Source organism: Ursus americanus, chromosome 9 (assembly GCF_024610735.1).
Source record: "Ursus americanus isolate L20-20 chromosome 9, mUrsAme1.1.p, whole genome shotgun sequence".
NCBI lineage: Eukaryota > Metazoa > Chordata > Mammalia > Carnivora > Ursidae > Ursus > Ursus americanus.
The window spans coordinates 67,542,655-67,563,348 of NC_142135.1; the positions used below are offsets into that span (position 1 = coordinate 67,542,655).

The window sequence follows — 20,694 nt, forward strand, 5'->3', positions numbered from 1 at the left end:
GCACACCTAAGTTTTTACCTTGACTCCACCACTTTCCATTCCCAAGCATCCAACCTCCAAGCACTGCCTTATTTCACTTCCTAGGTAGTTATCGAATCCCTTCTATCACCTGTATTTAGAGTCTTATTATTTCTTATTTGAATTATTGCTCTTGCCTTTTAGTTATTCTCCCGCCTTTGAGTCTTCCCTGCTCATACTCATCAAATTGATCCTATGTGAATATAAGTTTGTGTTGCCATTCTGCTTCTACATATTCAGTGGCCCCCAGTGTCCTCAGGGCACACAGCTTTCTTGCCTGGTCCTTGTGTACTCCAGGAATACAAAATTCATTCTGCTTCTCTCTCTTATTGAGTATGCCTTGCTTCTATGTCTTTGCCTATATTATCCCCTCTACCTGAAATTCTGCCACCCTGTCTTCTCCTGGCTATTCTGCATGCACCTGCTAAGAATCAACTGATGTGTGCCTCACTCAGAATGCCATCTCTTTCTTTCTTTTTTTTAAATTAATTTATTTATTTTGAGAGAGAGAGAGTGAGAGGGGGTAAGGACAGAGGGAGAGGGAGAGAGAATCTCAAGCAGACTCCGTGCTGTGCATGGAGTCCCATGCAGGGCTTGATCTCACAACCCCAAGCTCACGACCTGAGCTGAAACCAAGAGTCAGATGCTTAAACGACTGAGCCTCCCAGGTGTCCCCAGGATGCCATTTCTAACACCTCCTGCCTGGGTTGGGATTTTATTAACCTGTAGCATATCCCCATTTCTTCACATGCTCATTGTTTTCATCATTGTTTATGGGTCTGCCTCTTTCGAATCATGACCTCTCAAGAGCAGGGACTGCATCTGTTTATTTTCATGACTGACTCAAAGACTTAGTAACTGTTTCTTAAATGGATGAATTGGGGCACTGGCTAGATCTATAATGCATGAGAGTGCAGAAAAACTATTTATCAAAAATATGCCAGGGATACACCTATTTAATTGGAAATGTTTTAAATAGGTCGTCCTGTTTGCCATCAGGATCACCAGAGTGTCATTAGCCCTAATTATCTTCCTGAGTTTAATTGATACTTAACAAGTTAGCATTACAGGAGATTTTTTATTCCTCTAATATTTCCATAATAACATATTGCACTATGGCAAATTCAGAATTACAGCTTTGTGGCTGAGAAGGTAAAAAGTAGTTTGTCTGGAGGGAAAGTGTTCTTCAAACATACCTGGAGTGTTCAGGAAACATGAATTAAGAAACTTCTTGTCAAAGTACAAATATCCTTTTCCCTCAATCTGTTTCATCTAATATTCTTTAATACATGAAAACTGCAAGGATCAATAAAAGACACCATAATTGTTATTGCTAAAGAGTCCTGCAGAATGAAAGAGGTGATTTTGACCCCATTAATCACCCAGCTGCAGAAGCGAGGGCAGTGGACTGGTTGGTGATAATTAAAAGGATCACACCACATGAATAGAAAGAAACAGCACCTCAAGTACCACAGCCTAGGCAGGTGGCAACAATCTGGACCTAAGTCATTAACTAAGGTGACCAAGGAGAGGGAGCCCCCTGTTCGGGGCCAGGGAGCGGGTGGTAAGATCTAATTTTCAAGGATCCACACAGACAGAGCTGGGACAATGGAGCACAATCTCATTTAAATCCATACATTAGAGCCACAGGAGCCCATGGATGAGGACTGGTCTCTTCATTCCTGCCATAACACTCCATCATTCAGTGAGCACGGACTGTGGCACTTGGTCCCAGGCACCTTTCACATACTATTCCATCTCCACCATAAGCCTGGGAGGTAGTGTTGCTATGACACCATATTTTACAGTTGATGAAACCAAAATCTAGAGAGATCAATGACTTGCCTGAGGTCTTTAAGTGGCAGAGCCAGGATGGAAGCCCAAATAGTTGGAGTGGGTGCTCACCCACATCAAAGTGCTGCTGTATCAACTGGGAATGTTCTTGAAAGGTAAATTCCTGGGTTCTGCTCGAGATCTATGGACTCAGAAACTCTGGGAATGAGGTGCAGTGATGTGAGTGGTACCATGCCCTCCAGGGGAATCTGACGCACTGAGGCTGAGATCCCTTGATACTGTAACACTATCTGTTGCAGTAATGTTTCTCCAACTCTAACGTGCATGCAGATCACCTGGAGGACTCCTAGAAATGCAGATTCTGATTCAGTAGACTGGTCTGAGATTCTGCATTTCTAACCAGCTCCTGGTGATGCTGATATTGCTGGTGTGGGGACTACATTTTGCATAATAAAGCCGCAGCCTATATGTAGGCTTCAGGAAGCCTGGTGGGCTTGGTTCTCTGCTGTAAATCCTGTTTAGTTAGAGAGTATCTGACCCACATTCTGTGTTGAATGAATACACCAAGAGTCAGTACGTCTGCATGTCTGGGTCACTGCCTCTTGATTTGGTTTGAATCTGCTACTGGCTTGAAATGCATTTGCCCAACCTGCCTTTCCAAATTTCTAATCACGCTATACATTCATTTACCCTTGGGAACTCTCATGTGGCCCAGACTTTTTACTGTTCTAGTCTTTCGAGTGAATAGGGAACTTTGGATACTCCAAAGGAAAGTGAACATACCATATGTTTTAGAAAGGCGGTGAGACAGTAGGATGTGGGAAGGGGGTAGAGGGAATGGACAAAGGCAGGAAGCAGTGTAACAAATAGGGACGCTCAGGAGAGAGAAGATTTGCAGTTGGCTGAGCCTCTGAGCCTTGCTCCAAGTCCCCTCCCACTTTCAGGCTAAAAGATGGAAAAGCAGTGGACCTCCTTTTGCACTCAACTGGCTCAAAGCTGTTGGGAGTTTGAGGAGGGAGGTGGAGAAAAGGAGATAACTCTATCAAAAACATTTGAACATTTTGAACGTTCAAAACCGTTCCCAGGTGCTGCCGCTGCTGCTGGTACAACCACGCTTTGATGTAGGTGAGAGCAGAGTCCTCTATTAGTGCTTCGATCCTGGTTCTGCCACTTAAAGACCTCAGGCGAGGCATTGATCTCTCTAGATTTTAGGTTTGTCATCTGTAAAATGTGGTGTCAAAACCATACTACCTCATAGGTTTATGGTAGAAATTAAATGGAACGTGAAAAGTGCCTGGGGCATCGTCAGTATAAATCAAATATTTATAATATTTATGATATAAATATTCTAAAACCATCTGTAACGACAAGACAGTCACCCCATAAGCTTTGAATGAAGAGTTAATGAATAGAAAAAGTGTCCGATTGGCCAGGGCAAAATGACTTAAGCCCAGAAATAAGGAAAAAAAAGAAGAAAGAATGCTGCCAGGCTCTCCTCCAGGGAGTGAAAAGTAAGCTTCTTTAAACCCTTAACAAATGCCTGGGTCCTTGAGGGAATCAAATATTTTGTAAATAGCCTGCAGGGCCCAAGGCTCTAGTTCTTCCTAAGTGAAACACTGCAGCTCAGTAAGCCCTTTAAGGATCGGGGTTGGCTGAACATTGATCAATGCCGCGTGTTGATTGTAATGGTGGGGCTGGAGTGATTTATAAGAAATGATTCCAAAAATTGATTTTGGAGACATTACAAAGCTCCAGAACAGGACTTCAGCATGTGGCTCATTCTGCCAGACTTCCTCAGCAGAATTGAGAATAATGCTGAGCTGTATTAAAATGGTGGCATAAATATTACTTTAAGTTTGATTAAAATTTAAACAAGTTGTAATGAACAGATACAACGGTTCTTTTAGACATTATTGACCGCATTTAAGAGATCAAACAGCCGAGTGAGAGAAAATGACTTCCAGGCATTCACAAAATTAGTATTTTAACTGAAGTTCTTTGAACTAATATTCATAGAATATTTATGTAACTGGGACAACTTAACATTCTAAACAATGACATTTCCTCAAAGCATTGCTGTAACAGGAGGAATGTATAATACATACACTATTAGAATTTCATGACTGGCTGATACAGGGTAACTTTTGATATAAAAATCTGATGATCCTTTAAAGAGCAGTCTTCTATGTGATTATTATTAAAACTCATTAATTCAGCCCATGAAGCACATAACCAATGTTCTACGCACATACCATTTTTTTTTATAATTGTTGTTAGAGGCAATATAATTACCTTTTTTTCATTGAGTTGTTTTTTTTTTTTAGAGCAGTTTTAAGTTCATAGAAAAATTGAAGGAAAGAGATTTCCCACCTATCCCCTGCTCTCACACATGTGTAGCTTGCCCCATTATCAGCCTTCGCCCTTTCTCCCCGAATGGTGCATTTGTTACAACTGATGAACCCACATCGACACATAATAATCACCCAAAGCCTGTAGTTTACGTTACAGTTCACTCTTGGTGTTGTGTGTTCTATAAATTTGGACAAGTATTCATCATTGCAGCATCACACAGGCTTTGTGCCCGGCCCGTTCAGCCCTCCTCACCCCCACCCACAACTCCTGGTCACCACTGCTCTTTTTACTGTCTCTATAGCTTTGCCTTTTCCAGAATGTCATATAGTTGAAATCACACAGTATGTAGCCTTTTCAGATTGACTTTGTTCACCTTGTGATAAGCATTTAAGGTTCCTCCATGTCTTTTCATGGTTTGATAGCTCAATTCTTTTCAGCACTGAACAATATTCCATTGTCTTGAATCACAGTTTATCCATTCACCTACTGAAGGCTATCTTGGTTGTTTCCAAGTTTGGGCAATCATGAATAAAGTTGCTATAAACATTCAGGTGCATATACATTTTCTATTCCTTTGGGTAAATACCAAGGAGCAGGATTACTGAATCATATGGTAAGAATATATTTAATTTTATAAGAAACCATCAGACTGTCTTCCAAAACTGCACTCTCACCAGCAATGAGAGTTTTTGTTGCCCCACAAACTTGCCAGGATTTGGTGCTGCTGGTGTTCCAGATTTTAGCCATTCTAATTAGGTGTATGGTGGTATCTCGTTGTTTTAATGTGCACTTGTCTGATGAATTTGGTGGAGAGCATCTTTTCATATGTATATTTGCCATCTATATGTTTATTGCCATTCCTTGGTGAGTGTTCAGGTCTTTGGCCATTTTGTAATTGGATTGTTCGTTTTCTTACTGTTGAGTTTGAGGATTTCTTTGTATATTTTAGATAACAGCCCTTTACCAGATGTATCTTTGCAAATATTTTCTCCCAGTCTATGACTTTTCTTCTTTTCTCTTGACATGGTCTTTTGCAGAGCAGGAGTTCTTTAATTTTAATGAAGTCTAGCTTATCGGTTATTTCTTTCATGGATTGTACCTTTGGTGGTGTATCTAAAAAATCATTGCCATAACCAGGGTCACATAGGTTTTTTTTTCCTATGTTATAGGATTTCTATAGTTTTGGATCTTATACTTAAGGCTGTGATCCATTTGGAGGTAATTTTTGTGAAAAGTCTAAGGTCTATATCTAGATTCAGTCTTTGCACATGGATGTCCAGTCCTAGCACAATTTGTCGAAGACTCTTTGCTCTATTGTATTGCCTTTCCTCCTTTGTCAAGGGTCAGCTGAATATATATAACTCACTTTCAAGACATAGAAATACAACTAGTAGACCCAAATAGAGGGCTGACACTGATTTGCCAGCCCAGTGCCCATCACCTCAATATTACCAGGTATTATTTCTACTTTCAGTATAACTGGGGACTGTATAAAACCAAGAAAAGAAACAGTTAAATGCCCAGATGCAAGCTAAAGGAAGCTTCTTGACATTACATTACAGGATAGTCCAAATATCTTTTGCTTATTATGGGAGATATTCTGATATACTGCCACGCCTCATTCAGGACTGAGGACTTATTCTCCAGTTGCTGGGGGTGTTGCCAGCAGAAAGTTTGCAGATAACAGTGCCCTCTGGGGCTTCAGGCTGAAGAGACCCATTTTGCCCAAACTCACAACCATTTCCCAGGGCAGCCGGTGCCCAAGGACTGGACAATATGGGAGTACCAAAGTCTCCAATCAGGAAAAAATCTGAAGGGTCATCTTAGCCTCACAACACCTGAGGCTTTCTTTGGAAATGATTGAACCCCAGCTTAACTTCTCCTGCTGGCAAACATTCTTCCCCAGCTTCCCTTCCACAAGAGTTGACCCCAAGAGTACTCCCTAATAAATCTCCAGCCTGCTAATCTCTGTCAGAAGCCACTTCTCAGGACTCAACCTGCACAATTAGTATCGAAGGTTGCACTGAGCAACTGTCTTCACAGAGAACTACGAACAGAGGTAATAGGGCTAAAACTCATGGCTTTGGAACTAGGTTGTGATACAAAGTGTGGGATTGACCAAAAATGGTTTTAAATTCTCACTGCCCGTGCAGTGAGCTCCCACTCTCTTCTCCCTGTGGGAGGTGTTGTATTACCTATATCTGGGGATCATATTCCAGGGCCCCAAATTATCTAGGGTTTGAGCAGCAGGTAATTTGAGACAGCTCCTATAAATAGCTAGAACCCCAAACCAGATGGCCTAGCACAAAAGTGGTTTGATTATTCCCCCTGACAAAGCTGCTGTCTCACATCTACCCTACAAAAGGCAGAAGAGCAGAGAGAGCAAGTTCTCTTCACTGGAACATAGGACCTCAGCCCCCTGCGATCTCCCACATATCTAGCAGACGCTCGAACTCTTCAAACCTCTCAGAGGGCACACAGAAGGAAGAGCAGGGGCTTCTCTTCTCTCACTGACACTGGCCTTGCTTTGCTTCCCCTTTCTCCACAAGAGTCTACGCCTTCACCCCATCAACTGTGTTGTAGAATTTATCTTGAATCTTCATGGCTGACAAATGGAGCCCTGTATTGGATCTTCTTTGTACAAACAAGTGTAAGCATGAAGGCGTGAATTCTGCTTAGTGCCAGTTATGACTTTTTGGAAATGTCAAAGGGGTTTAATGGCTACACTGTGGGTAAAAACAATCCCTGCAATGAAGACAGATCACTGGGAGAGCCAGTAGAGGGGGAGACCTGAATGTCTCCAAAGCTGGAGAGAGGAAAGCCTAGTGTGAGAAGTTGTCATTGGAAGGCTAGAGCTGACTGTCCCCTGTGAAGCAAAAGTAGCACCTGTCTGCAGTGACCCTGAGGGATTCTTCACAGTTGCCAAGACAACAGCTAGATGGTCCAAGGAGCCCATATCCTAGATGGAGGAACTATACCCAAGCTCAGATTCTCCTGGGACCATTGGCTACCTTCTCCTAGCAGGAGAGAATGCACCTTCCTCATGGTTCCGAGGTCTTCACTGGCAGAATTCCCAGAAAAGACTGTATTCCAACCCAGATAGCCTGACTCCAGATTGGCCTGATACTTTGCCACAGTCAAGGGAGCTTATATAAGGGGAGAGTAGTGAAGAGGTTCAGGCCATTGCTTAGTGAGATGGTGGGAGGAAGTACCTTCTCTCCACTATGACCCCGACCTCATGCATCTCCCCTTCTCCCAGTAGAAGTTATTCCTTAACCAGAACTGGACATTGTGTGAATCATCCCAGGCCCTGGTACAAGTAAAGCCCCAGATGGGAGCCACCTTGCCCACAAGAGGTCATCTAGTATTTCTCACAAAAATATCTTACAAGCTTATGTATAGCTTTACCTTTTAAAACACGTTCACGTGCATTAACTCAGTAAGACCGACATCAGCCTGGTGAAGTTAGCAAGGGACATATTATATAATCCACACATTTTCAGAAAGAAAAATTGGAGCACAGGGTTGGATAAAGGACATTTTCCTTCCTGATTTATGAAAAAAAAATCTTATAAATACACAGAGCTTGAATCACAGCTACTTACACATGTAATGAATTATCTTTTTAAAAAAGGATAAAAGTAAATGAAGCTTATACTACCACAGAAGATCCTGGAATTATGGTCAGCATAATTATAGGGCATGAAATAAACCTTGCAGCTTGCTCTAAAACTTTGGATAAAAGCCATAAAGAGAGAGAGGTCAGACGTTCAGAGACTCGGATGAGAGGAGTTTGGAGAAAAGGAGCTGAAATTGACAGAAAGTGATTGATAGTGAAGAACAGACTGGTCTATAATTGATATGGCTGAGGCAAGGCAGGACACTCCACAAGGTCTAGAAATGCAAAAGCAACTTCAAAAATGTGCCCCCAATACACTGCATGATGTAGCCTCCCAGGATAATGTGGCATTCGTGGAAGAATGTGTACTTGTTCCTCCTCTTCTGAAATGCCTGCTTTACTTCTCCTACCCTTGAAATGGGAAACCATCTCAATAAAATAAGATCCATTCAATAAACACATTCATCAGAGGCCCACATGCTGCTGATATTTGTTGGAGGCCAAATATGAATAAGCCATAGTTTATTCTGAGAAACAGACCCATCAATAACACATCACACTAGAGTATGATGAGTAATGGAAATGGGTCTCCTACTTTTGCCCTTTGAAGAGAATGAGTAACAGCTGCTGATCTGAGAATTAGCAAATATTTTGCTTTCTACACATAATGGCCACTTATGGGGTGGTGTCCCCACTGAGTCAATCTTCCTACAAAATTAAGAAGGGACATGAGTAGTAGTCTTCCTGAACTGTGCCTTTATCTTGTAGTACAATTATAATAATGTTGTCACCAAGAAGCTATGCAAGATTGTCCCTCTGAGTTTGTTACTTTTCATAGAATCACTGGTTTTTAAACGTAGAAGGGACCCCAGAGGCTAACTACCCCAACCTCCACACTACACAAAATCCCCCTCCCCAAAGTCCTGACTACTGGTCATACGAACAAGAAGTAGAGATTTGTCTGCTTCCTTTGTTGGAGCTGAAGTGATTTACTTTAGTACAAACACTTCAAGCACAGTGCATTCTGGGGAGTGAGGATCCATAGGATGCCTTTCCTCAGTGCAAAACTGCTTCTAGAAACCCTGGAAAGCCCCCTTGCCACCCCTATATAAGACATGCTCTTAGAGCAGATGTTTTCTAGTTTTCATTTTTGTGAGCTCTCAAATGGATTAGGCTAAACATCTCTGAGCTTTATTCATAATTGCTACAGTAGGTAATTTGTGCCTGTGGTAACAGTAATTTGGTGCTGTTAATGAAAATGAAGACTAATTAAAAAAAGTTCTGACTCAGGCTGAAGTGAAAATATGGAGGATTCACAGATGAACTGTATCTAAGTTTTCCTTCCTATTCCCAAGGACAAATATTACTTTGGTTGAAATAAGAAAAAAGGACATCGTCATACAGGCTCGCCCTCTATGTTTGTTGAACATACCTGCAGCCCTTCAATAGCCAGTTTGAGGATTGAAGGGGTCAGTTTGGAGGCTTGTTTGAAGGAAAAATTACTCCAGTCTATAATTAAAATGAAGCCATTTATCTGAAGCTCCGGATCTTCGATAAGGACTTCCAGGGACAGCAGGATGGCACGGAGGATGTCTGTGAAGGAGTTCCTGTAGCCAAAGCAGAAAGGAGAGGCAGTGTGTGAATATTAGCAGGTGATCTGTATGTAGAGGGATGGCTGCCTCACGCCACTGCTCCATGAGCCTGACCTTCAGGGTAACACGGGTGTCCTCTACCCAAAGTGACTGAAAATACATTTGCTAAACTTCACAGGAATTATGCTTCAAGACTCACAGGATGGATACCTCCCTTTGATCCGACTGCATCAGCACCCACCCTGAACTTTATGAAGTATCTCTCTTTAGTGTTTCCATTGGCTTCCATCCTCTGCTTCTGGCACAAACTGATTGGATTTCACTGAAATGCATCCCTTACTCTGCTCTCTTCCTCACAGAGCTCTGTTCACTTGTAGGGCAGCAACAGGGCCATAATCACAGTTGTGTCCTCAGCGCCTAGCTCCTCAGTGAATCATTGCTGAACAAATGAGGTGAGACCTCAATCAGAGGCACTTATTTTGATTAAACCCCCTGTTCCTTTCATATGTTTAAAATCTTGCTAAAAGTACAAAAACATCCATGCAATTGATGCTATTTTTTAGCTTCAGTTCTTGGATAGAGAAAAATATAACAGGAAGAATAGCTTATTTTCATTGAAGGTTTGCAGAGTGTGATTCAGGAGGGAAATCGCTTTGAGTGCATCAGTAACTATGACAACAGGCAGACCTGAATATAAACGAGAGTGACAGTTCTCCCGTGTTGTATGTGTTTCTCCATATCAGATATTTCCATTCATCAGATGATTTTTGTGTGAAATAATTTTCAGACATGAAGAAATGATGGCATTTTCATTCTGCTAATTCTCCCAACAGATTATCTGAGCTATAAATCTAAAACCTTAGAGGATCTCTAAATTCAGTGCCTTTTTTGGTAAGTAGGAAAATATAAGCTTGCATGGCAAGTAATGGCAAAATTCATTACTTCCTTTGGGTTTACTGTTAAAATCAGAAGGCATCTCCTCTGTGAAATTAGTGTGAAATGATCAGGTTCTTGGTCATTTCAGCCTAGTTCAAATTCTAACCAACTCTAATGATTCCAGATTAGAAATCTGGAACATTTGAACAGTAAATCAGTAAGAATTTACTGAATGTCTATTATAAGCTCAGCATTGTGTTTTATATTTAAGGTTATAAAATAATATGTTCTATTTCTATTTTCAAAGAGCCCTTGATTTAGTTGGGGTAGGCTAGGAAATTAGCAACATTGAGTTGAAAGAGATCAATAAAATCTGAGTAGTCAGGGAGGAGTTTATGGAGTGATGAAAGCTTGGGATAAATCTTGAAGGATGGATAGGATTTTGATGGATAATTGGGAGAAGGGGGAGCAAGACATTTCAGGAAAGACGAGTGACAACAATTGAAAAAATAAAGATATACAGCCCATTCTGCTTCTGTGCGGTTCTGTTTAGTAAAATTTTTTTCTATCAAGCTAAAATTTTCCTCTTCCAAATCTACTTACTGGGTGTAGTTTTGCTACAAAAGAAAAACCTCAGGTCTTCCCATGTCACATAGCTTCAACTATGTAAACATGGTGATCATGATTCACTGGATAATCTTAGATTAAAAAAATATTAGGGGCGCCTGGGTGGTTCAGTCGTTAAGCGTCTGCCTTCGGCTCAGGTCATGATCCCAGGGTCCTGGGACTGAGCCCTAATCAGGCTCTTCTGCTGGGAGCCTGCTTCTCCCTCTCCCACTCCCCCTGCTGGTGTTTCATCTCTCGCTATGTCTCTCTCTGTCCAATAAATAAATAAAATCTTTACAAAGATATATATTAGTAACATTAACTATTTCTCATAGGAAATGGTTTTTAATACTCTTCTCATCATTACTGTTTTCTTTCAGATGTGTTCTTTTTTAACTTTAAGAGATATCAAATTCCGATTAATGTAGGATAGGTTTCCATTAGAACTTTGTTTTTGTTTTTGCATCCGCATCAAACATAATATAAAGACCAAAGTCATTTTCAGACACACAGCTTTATATTGGGAGCAAACATTAAATGGAGCAGGGGACTACAGATAACGAAAATATGGAAATGCCTAACAGTAAACTGGAAATGGCCATTAGTGAATTAGAAAGTCTGACCATGGATAAGCTTTCTTAGGAAGAGCACACACATGGAGAAAGTCAGGACTAAAAGGCTAAGACTTAGGAAGAGCTTATTTATAGTATTGAGTCAAAGGAAGAAGAATTAAAGAAATAAAAGATAAGAGGATCAAGACAGTATTAGGTTAAAACAAGAGAGAAGGTGCTTCAAGAAATAAGAGTATGATAGGTTACAAATGTTACTACTTGTTCTTTTGCCTTTGGGCATTGCCATGGTAAAACATGCTTCAGTTAGAGTGCTGGACCAAAGGGAAGATTGAGGAACACAAATCAGTGACTCCCCAGCCAACTAGCAGATCTTCATGAGAAGCAGAGCCACCCAGCTGAAGTCAGGCTAGATAAACTCAAGCTGTCTCACAGATGTGTGAGCGATAATAAATGATTACTTTTTTAAGCCACTGAGTTTGGAGATGATTTGTTACACAACAACAGCTGTCCGATATCAGAGGGTAAGCTAACCAAGTCAAGTGCAACAGCATAAAGTAGAGATAGCACCTCTTCTCATCACTTATCCACTTGTATTCACTCCCAAGAAAAGATATGGAACTCTGTCTGGAAATGTGGAAAACATTTTATGCATTTTCAACACCAGAACTTTACTGCAGGATAAGCATTTGTCAGTGAATGAAGTATTCTATTTATGGGATGATCTCAAGAGAAAAGTGAAATGATTCTGGACTTTATTGCAGTTTCCAAATGTTCAAATGCTTCACTTTTCCAGAGGAACTGGATAAGCAGGAAAAAGCTGAATGGAATGTGCTTCGAATTATCAAGTTTAACCCTTGTTCAGGAGAGCAATCTCATCTCGTACTGTAGCTATGATCATTATCTTGAATTCCTCACTTCTTGGCTTCCTCATATGGATTTCCTAATCTTTTTCTTCATTCCTCATTACAACACTTTTGACTCATGAAATCCACCCAGGTTTTTATAATTTAAAAATACCTCTCAGACCAAATATTTTATGCATATACTCTTCCCTCAAGGAGGTTGGAGCATAAATCCCACTCCTTAAGTGTGGGTTGAGAATAATGGCTTCCTTCCAAAGAGCACAGTATGGAAAGGGGCAAAAAAGTAAGTTTACCCTGGAGAAACTTGACAAACGCTACCTCAGGCAGGTGATTTGGGCCAACATCAACAGAGATAACTTCTGTTGATAGTACTGTCCCTTGATACGGCAATGAAAATGGCACTTTACCTCTGAGATCTTCCTCCCAAAAGAGCATAACCCCAGATTAATCAAGAGGAAAACATTAGACCAATTCCAATCGAGGAACATTCTATAAAAGGCCTGACCAACATGCCTCAAAATTGTCAAGTTCATTAAAAAGCAAGGAAAGTCTGAGAAACTGTAACATCCAAGAGGAAGCCTAAGAAGACATGAAGATTAAATGTAACGTGGTATCTTGTGGGATCCTGGGACAGAAGAAAGATATCAGGTAGAAACTAAGGAAATCTCAATAGATTATGGATTTAGTAAATGAAAATGTATCAATATTGGTTTATAAGTTGTAGTAAATACACTATACTAATACAAGATGTTAATAATAGGGGAAACTAGATGCAGGGTATAGGGAAACCCTCTATGCTGTCTTCATAATAATATATAAATCTAAAATTGCTTTAAATAAAAAGGTTTTTTAAGTGCTTACTAGAGTTTGTAATCTGTCATGGTAAGTTTCTATGAATCTTCTATCAAGGTTTCTAAGCAAACCAAAATGGTCATGAACAATTCAGCTATCCTAAATAAATTGTAGAAATGTGAGCAGGAGAAGACATTTCCAGAATTTCTTCATTCTACTAACTTGTTTAAATTTTTACATTGCTTAATAAGTCCTAGAAAAAAATTTTTTTTCTGTATTGTCTACAATCACAATTCCATCAGAGTATTTTATCACTTGTGTCAAAAGGAACAGATGAAAATGGATATTTAGAGCTTTTTACCCTTTTTCTATAATTTGCATGGCATTTATATAGTCAGTTATGGACTGTATCAGTTTTTGATTGATAATTAAAAGCACAAATGTGGTAATATATATGAAAGCACTATATAAACTACAAATTGTCAATGAAATGTAAAGAACTGTATTATTAAACAGTTAGTAGAAAACGTCAACTTCCCCCTCTCAAAGGATAATACATTTATATTCATTAGGACTTACTCACGGTTTATCTAAGGGTTTTCAACATTATACTGTGAGCATTTAGAGATTAGAAATAGTGGCTCATTATTAGGTTCCATTGTTTTTATGAGTGGAGCATCCAATATTGTTACCTGAGGCTTTAAAATTTATCAACAGCATAATACAAATGAGATACAAAATAGTGGAAAATAGTAAGCCTTTTACCAGTGAGAAGATCTCTAAGCTTCAAGAAGTGACTCCTTTGTGCTTTCAATTTTTAGTAAAATTCTAGAACCTAGAACCTAGAACCTAGATCCTAGACTCCCATAAGAACAAAGCTGTGATATGTGATCAGATAACCATGTAGAGATACGACAGGCTTACCAGTGAGACTGTTTCTTAAAAGGAAGAGTGGGAAGCCTCTTAATCACTCTGAAATCACAGTGCATATTCTTATTCTAAGTTTTCTGTTGCGGCAAGAAGTCTCTTAATATTAGCAGTTAAAGCTTTTAGGCCGGCTCTGTCTCAAAACCTCTTAACTTCATGCTCAATATCATCAAGTGTTTACAGTTTTTTTCTTGGGAATATTTAAAAGTCCTTAAACCACAAAATGCTTTTGCAAATAGTTGGCTATCAAATATCTATGTTTTATTTTCAAATGCAGAAACATTGCATCTGAGCATGCTTTTATATCTCTTCATCCCATTGAGACTTCTTTCAAAGTGTAATTATTAAAATAATCATGGCATGGTTCTCATAGTTATCGACTATGCTTTCCCCTTATCTGATAATGATGTCCAAGCCAAGGTGGAGAGGAACATGTGCTCAATCTGTATCTCTTCTAATGCATTTTGGCCTCTGGACAGGGGAAGAACCCTATTTCGGTAAACTGGCAAAAGGGCTTGTACTACAGGGCTTGATATCCAGGCTCTGCCCCCCACCAAATATGTGACCACTCGTAGAGGGCTGAAGTTCAGTAAAGGCTAATTTCCTGCTCCTCCGTGTAGAGGCTTGTTGCAAGAATTATGCAAAACGATGTGCAAAAAAGCTTTGTGAATTGGAAAGCACATCCCAATAGAAGGCAGTATTTGTACTTGCAGGAACTATAGGGGTAACCCTCTTGGTCATACTGCTTGCATGGTGGTGATGGTAGCAGGACATTAAGTGTACAAAATTCAATTGTGTTCTGTCTAGGGGAACTTATTTCCTCCTCTTCTAGGGCTGAGGGTTTTCAAACCATGGTCTCAGATGGGAATTCTGGTGATATATTTTTCTAAATGAGTTCTAATAATTCTTATATGACTCAAGGTTTAGCTGGACAGTCTCTGTGTGTCATTGTGCACTGAAACAAATGAACATATTTCTTAATGGGGTAATCAAGGAAAAGTAAGAAAAAACAACTGTGTTTTGAAAATATTAGGTGCAAGGAAGATGCTAACAAAAATGTTTAAATTTGGGTGACTGGGTGGCTCAGTCGGTTAAGCGTCTGGCCTCAGCTCAGGTCACGATCCCAAGGTCCTGTGATTGAGCCCCGCATTGGGCTCCCTGCTCAGCCGGGAGTCTGCTTCCCTCTCTCCCTCTTCCCCTCCCCCCCAAAACAAATACATAAAATCTTAAAAAATATATAAACATATTTTTTTATAAACTTTGCTGTAGTAGACTTAATATTTGCAAGAGCTTAATATTACATTTACTTTCCTGAATGTTAGCTAGAAAGTAAATTAGACAATTACTTTTCTCAGCAGGGATGATCACCCAGAGAACAGTGGCCTGGACTTAATTCTGTCTCACATGACTTGATGAGATGCATCTTTTCAAGAGTAGAGAGAAAGGGAGAAAGAGAAAAAGAGATCAGGGAAGAAAGAAAGGAGAAAGAAAGAATGAATGAAAAAGGAAAGGGAGAACACCTTGCAATTAATTTTTTTATCTCTGTTAATTTTATCCTATTCCTGTCAGTGAAGAAAACTTCTGGATTTGTGTTAACACAAGAATATCCTTGTAACACCAGAATAATGAGTTGCCTCTTGGTTTATTATTAGCTGTAATATGGGAATATCTGGTTCTCAAAGCCTCAGCTTCAGATAAAAGGAATAATGTATTCAATACCATTCAAACGTAACATATCTGGCCCCAGTTCCTATGTGTGGCATTTAGATAAGGGGCAAGCTACAGCAGGTCATCTGCTTTCTGAATACTTAGTTCAGTTCAGATGACAGACTCTCAACCTAAATGGGATGTATCTTATAAAAACAAGTACAGTCAATTCTAATGTTTGTCTATCTCTACCAAGTATGACAGCAATACATGGAAAGAGCATGGGGCACTCATCCTTGGCTCAAACTCACCTCCTACCCAACCATTTGCTTATAGAGGAAAGAACACAAAAGGGTAATGATCTTGTCTAAGAACAGGGCTCTCATTTAGAACTAGTATAGAGAAAATAAAGATGAAAATGGTGAAATCAGTGTTTTGTCACTCAAGGAAAGCTTGAAGAAAAGAGGTTATACTTCTGCAGACCAATCCTGACAAGCCTATCCATCTCTCGCTACATACACAAGATTGTAAAGTATTCATACTCAGCATTCAAAATGACATTGAAACTAAAGCTCTCAAATTCCAATCTGCTAGTGTTCTTCCTTGTTTGTGTTTCTGTGGCAAACAAGAATATAAATCATGTGTGTGTTTCTCTGTGTGTGTACACATACAATAACTCAAAATTAAAAGTTAATTCCCCTAGAAGTTGTCTTCCATCACATTCAGTTATTTTTTGCTTAAATGAAGAAATGGTTTGAGTAGATAAAACCTATGTTTTCATTGCATTTGACCCAGTGCTTCAAATTCTCCCTAAAATTGAAGAGAATGAAATTAAGACCAAATGCAACTATCTGCTCACTTAAATAGATAGTGCAATTTGTTTTTTTATTTTAGATTTTATTTATTTATTTGAGAGGGGGAGGGAGGAACAGAGGGAGACAGAGTCTTAAGCAAACTCCGAGCTCAGTACTAAGCACAGAGCCAAACATAGGGCTCAATCTCACGACCCTGAGATTATGATCTGAGCTGAAATCAAGAGTTGTATGCTTAAGTGACTGAGCCACCCAGGCACCCCCAGATAATGCAATGCAAATTTTTATCATTCAATGTCTTCTTTTAAATTTTTTGAAGTACCTGGAACTGGATAAGGAGTCAGGAGGCATTTATTCAAATAATTAACAAAGTTCTGCTTTATGGGAAACATGTAAGATAAAAGGATTTTTTCCCCCTTTTCTGCTAGTAGATGGAAACTGGTAGGGGTTTTTTAAAAATATGTATAGGGGAGGTAAATGAAGTATAATCATTGAAAGCAGTGAGATTTGGAGTTAGGCAGACTCTGATTAAAATCCTGACTGTTCTATGTGAGCTTAGTAAGTTATTTATCTCTCTGTGGTTTAGTTTTCTCATCTGCAGAAGGAGGATCACAGCACCTATGCTACTAGTAATGGTAAAGTAAGATAATGTATAAAAAAGCCACCACAGAGCAACTGGCTCATGACAATCCATAGAAGGTGCTAATAGTCACAGTGGTTTTCATTATTACATAAGTGAATATCGTATCAGATAGAAAGTAATAGGGGTTGCAAAGTGTTTGGGAATAATGAAAAAGAGATCACTTATGGCTGGAGGGGGGGTTGGGACATCTTCAACTGGGCTATGAAGAATGGGAAGGTTTGGACACTGGACATAGAAGGGAAAGGGTGGAAGGAGCCATATATACAACAGTAAGAGTTGAGAGCACAGAAGCTATGTATTGGGAACAATGGCATGTTTGCCTGTGCTGTGGAACAAAGTGAAAAAAATTCAGAAATATAGTCGGAAAAGGGGTTGTGACTTGTCTTCATTCTGCTTGATGGGAGAACCACTGAGTGTTTAGGCAGAGTGGGGAGGCAGTGGCAATTATGCTTTAGGGGATTTGGACTGACATCTGGGAGACTGGAGTCACACAGACGAATTAGGAGGAGGTGACTACAAGGCATTAGGCGAGAGCTGAATGGAAATGATAGAGATGTGGGAAGAACTGCAGAAATGAGTACCCAGGATTTAGTTACAGATTAGATGGAGGTGTCAAGAGAGGAAGGACAGTGCTACTAATTAAGACGGAAGGAACTCTGTCAAGTCAGAAGAAAGTCAGCGATGCTGTAGTTGTATCTTACAAAGGATCTTACATAATAAGAATGACACACAGTGTTGATGTGAGTATTAACATGATTTGACATCAGGGTTGTCAAGAGGGTGCCTAGGAATGCATGGTCATGTGGGGTCTATATTCTTGCCACACAAGTGATGAAATCCCTCCTTAAATTGATGCCATGTCTGCAAGCAAGAATATTTCCTGTCCTATTCATTAGAGACCACTTGCCTCTGTAGCCTAGACTATGAGCTTCGTCGGAGCTGGGAGTGTATTATTTGTCTTTGAATCCCTGGCAATCACCAGTACCCACACATAGTAGGTACTCAACAAATGATGCTTAGTGAAGGAAGAAAGGCAGGTGCTAAACAAAACTGTTGGATGTTCTGAAACAGTGAAAATGGACAAAACTCACTTTGGGAGCCCCAGCGGGGAGATTTTCCTCCTCTTCAATGTCTCTTATGCTCATTCCTAAGGGTAGCAGTGTCAGATGTGTGTCCTTAGGCCCCTTTGCCATTATGGCTCATATTTATGGAATAATGTGCTACTGAGTAACATATATCCAAGAAAAGGAAAGGAAACTAGGCTTGAAGATTTGATTTCGGTTTAGGAAAGAGCCATGCGTGCATTCACATAAGGTTAGAAATGTCATTAATTAAGACTATGAAAATGACAATCTAGAAGAGTTAATAATAAATGCTAGATGGGAATGTTTCTAGATAGAAGTCTGGTATACCATGAGATTCTTAGCCCACTGGGAAAGAACTGGTCCCTAAATAACACTTTAAGACACCCTGAGATGTAAGTGAGGAAAGGGTTTATTTCATCCAGCTCTCTAGATGGGCATTGATCCAAGGTCTATAGGGAGCCACTGAAGAATTCAAAACCACCCCAATGGAAGTGAGTTATGAGCATTCCATCCATTAGTAAATGACTATGAAAAATTAATTTCATGCTTCTCTCTTCTGGTAACGCCCCTGGCTGAGGAGCTTCAGAAAAGTAAAAACTAGGAAGAGTCTCAAGGATGCAAATAAGTACCTAATATTAAATACTAATCACAGAGCTAGGATCATATCCGCTTAACTGAGGTCACAGACAGCAAGATCTCCCTTGATATGAGCGAATTAATGTGGATAATCACATTGCTTACTTCCAATGGAATTCAAGTGACATTTGTAGATGTTGCATAGGGTTCATAGTGATGTTCTAGTCACAACTTGGAATAGAATATTCTTTCCTGTCAGTCTGTCTGGCTCTTATAACAACAATATCACTTTCAGGATAAGAAATTGGACAGTAAGATGAGAAGCTATCTTAGGAAAACATCTATCCCATAATACTACAATGCTTTGAATGATTTTACCTCCTGAGCATCTCCACTTTGGTGATATGCTGCTGACACTCTTGCAATCAAGAGGTTCCTTTCCAAAATCATAAACCTTGATAATAGCGTGCAAGGCAACTTGAATTAAATAGTACATTAGCAAAACAACTCTATAGATGTTGCATTTCATGGAAGGCACACCTGTGACTTAAGATGGAAGTATGCAACCTCTCATAATTTTAATTAATGCAGAAAACTGCCTACTCCAATGAAAACTCCAAATCTCTGTGCTTAATAAAGAGGTTAACAATATCTTAAGACTGAGAATTCCCAAAGGTCTAAAATTAGTTGCCTGTAATTAGGAATCTCAACCCTGAAAAATATGGATAATTCACATCAGAAGATTTAATAGAGACTGATTGAATTTAGAGAGTCTGCAATCTGATTGAAGTTTTCAAAGTTGGTTTATCCTTTCCCCTCTTTAAAATTCTAGCCTCCTTAATCATAAGCTACTGAAACAGCAGCAAGCAATCAAATTCACGGAAGATTAAAAGGAGAGAGCCACAGGAAATCATTATGTAACAGAAAGGGAAATCTTATTTTCAGAGATAGTGTATTTTTATATATTTATTATCTACCCTGACAGAAATGCAACTTGTTAGATGATTTTCAGGTAGACATTCTTCTACCTGGCTATCAACCTTCAACTATTTTATCTTCCTTAAGACAGTTTAAGGTTATTGGATTCTTAGGGAGAGAAGGATATAAGGTTGCTGTGCCTTCATAGCTATCAGGCTCAGAAAGACCCTTAACACTGTCTATACCATTCTGAGTTTGAACACAGAAAGATAAACCTAATGGGAAGAGTTTGGGGTCTTGATCAACTCCCATAATGCTTAGTGATGGTTCACAAATCACAATAATGATAAGAGGATTGAGCATGCTTCTGAAACCAGGATAAATATATTCCCATGGCCCAGAGAGAAAAAGCTTTCTGCAAATCCCACCTATACTTCCTCCACAACCAGACATGTGTTTAACTTCAGCAGAAAAAAAAATCCCCTTTGGAAGTTTCAGATGAAAGCTGGAGCCTGGAGTCCTGTGACTATAATAGTTAATTGGCAGGACCAGACGTATCAGAGTAGAGATGTGGGAGTGTCTAGAATTCTCCCAGAAGAAGATGCACGTGCACACCCACCCAGCCCCACCCAGCCCAAATCAGGCAGGTCATGGACACTAAAGAATGGTAATGCCCTCCCCTTTTCTCTATAAACCAGAGGGCTGGGAGCTCCAATGGACCCACTTACTGAGGCTCATACAGAACCACTTATTTTCACCCTACTTAATGCTAGGAATCAGAAGCAAAACAAAAGGTAACATTTAATATATTTATAAGAGAATAAACCTAAGCTCATCATAGCTGATGGGGCAATACAATACAAAATAAAACAAAGCAAAAAACCTCCAAAGAATAGAGTGTGCCTGGAGCTGATTTTGCCCTTCAAGGTGACTCTACGCATGAAAGCTCTGGGGAATTATTTTATGGAGGTGGTTAAAGACAACATTAGTTCCTTTTACTTA

At 39.7% G+C, this 20,694-nt stretch overlaps 1 protein-coding gene across 1 annotated transcript in view; it reads right to left on the reverse strand.

The window, feature by feature from the left end:
• CLVS1 (clavesin 1) overlaps positions 1–20,694 on the reverse strand; it is a 168,331-nt gene that overhangs the window by 88,365 nt on the left and 59,272 nt on the right. The window contains exon 2 of the mRNA XM_045789033.2: positions 9,216–9,390. Within this exon, the coding sequence (XP_045644989.2) occupies positions 9,216–9,390 (175 nt within the window). The remainder of the gene's footprint in view (positions 1–9,215; positions 9,391–20,694) is intronic.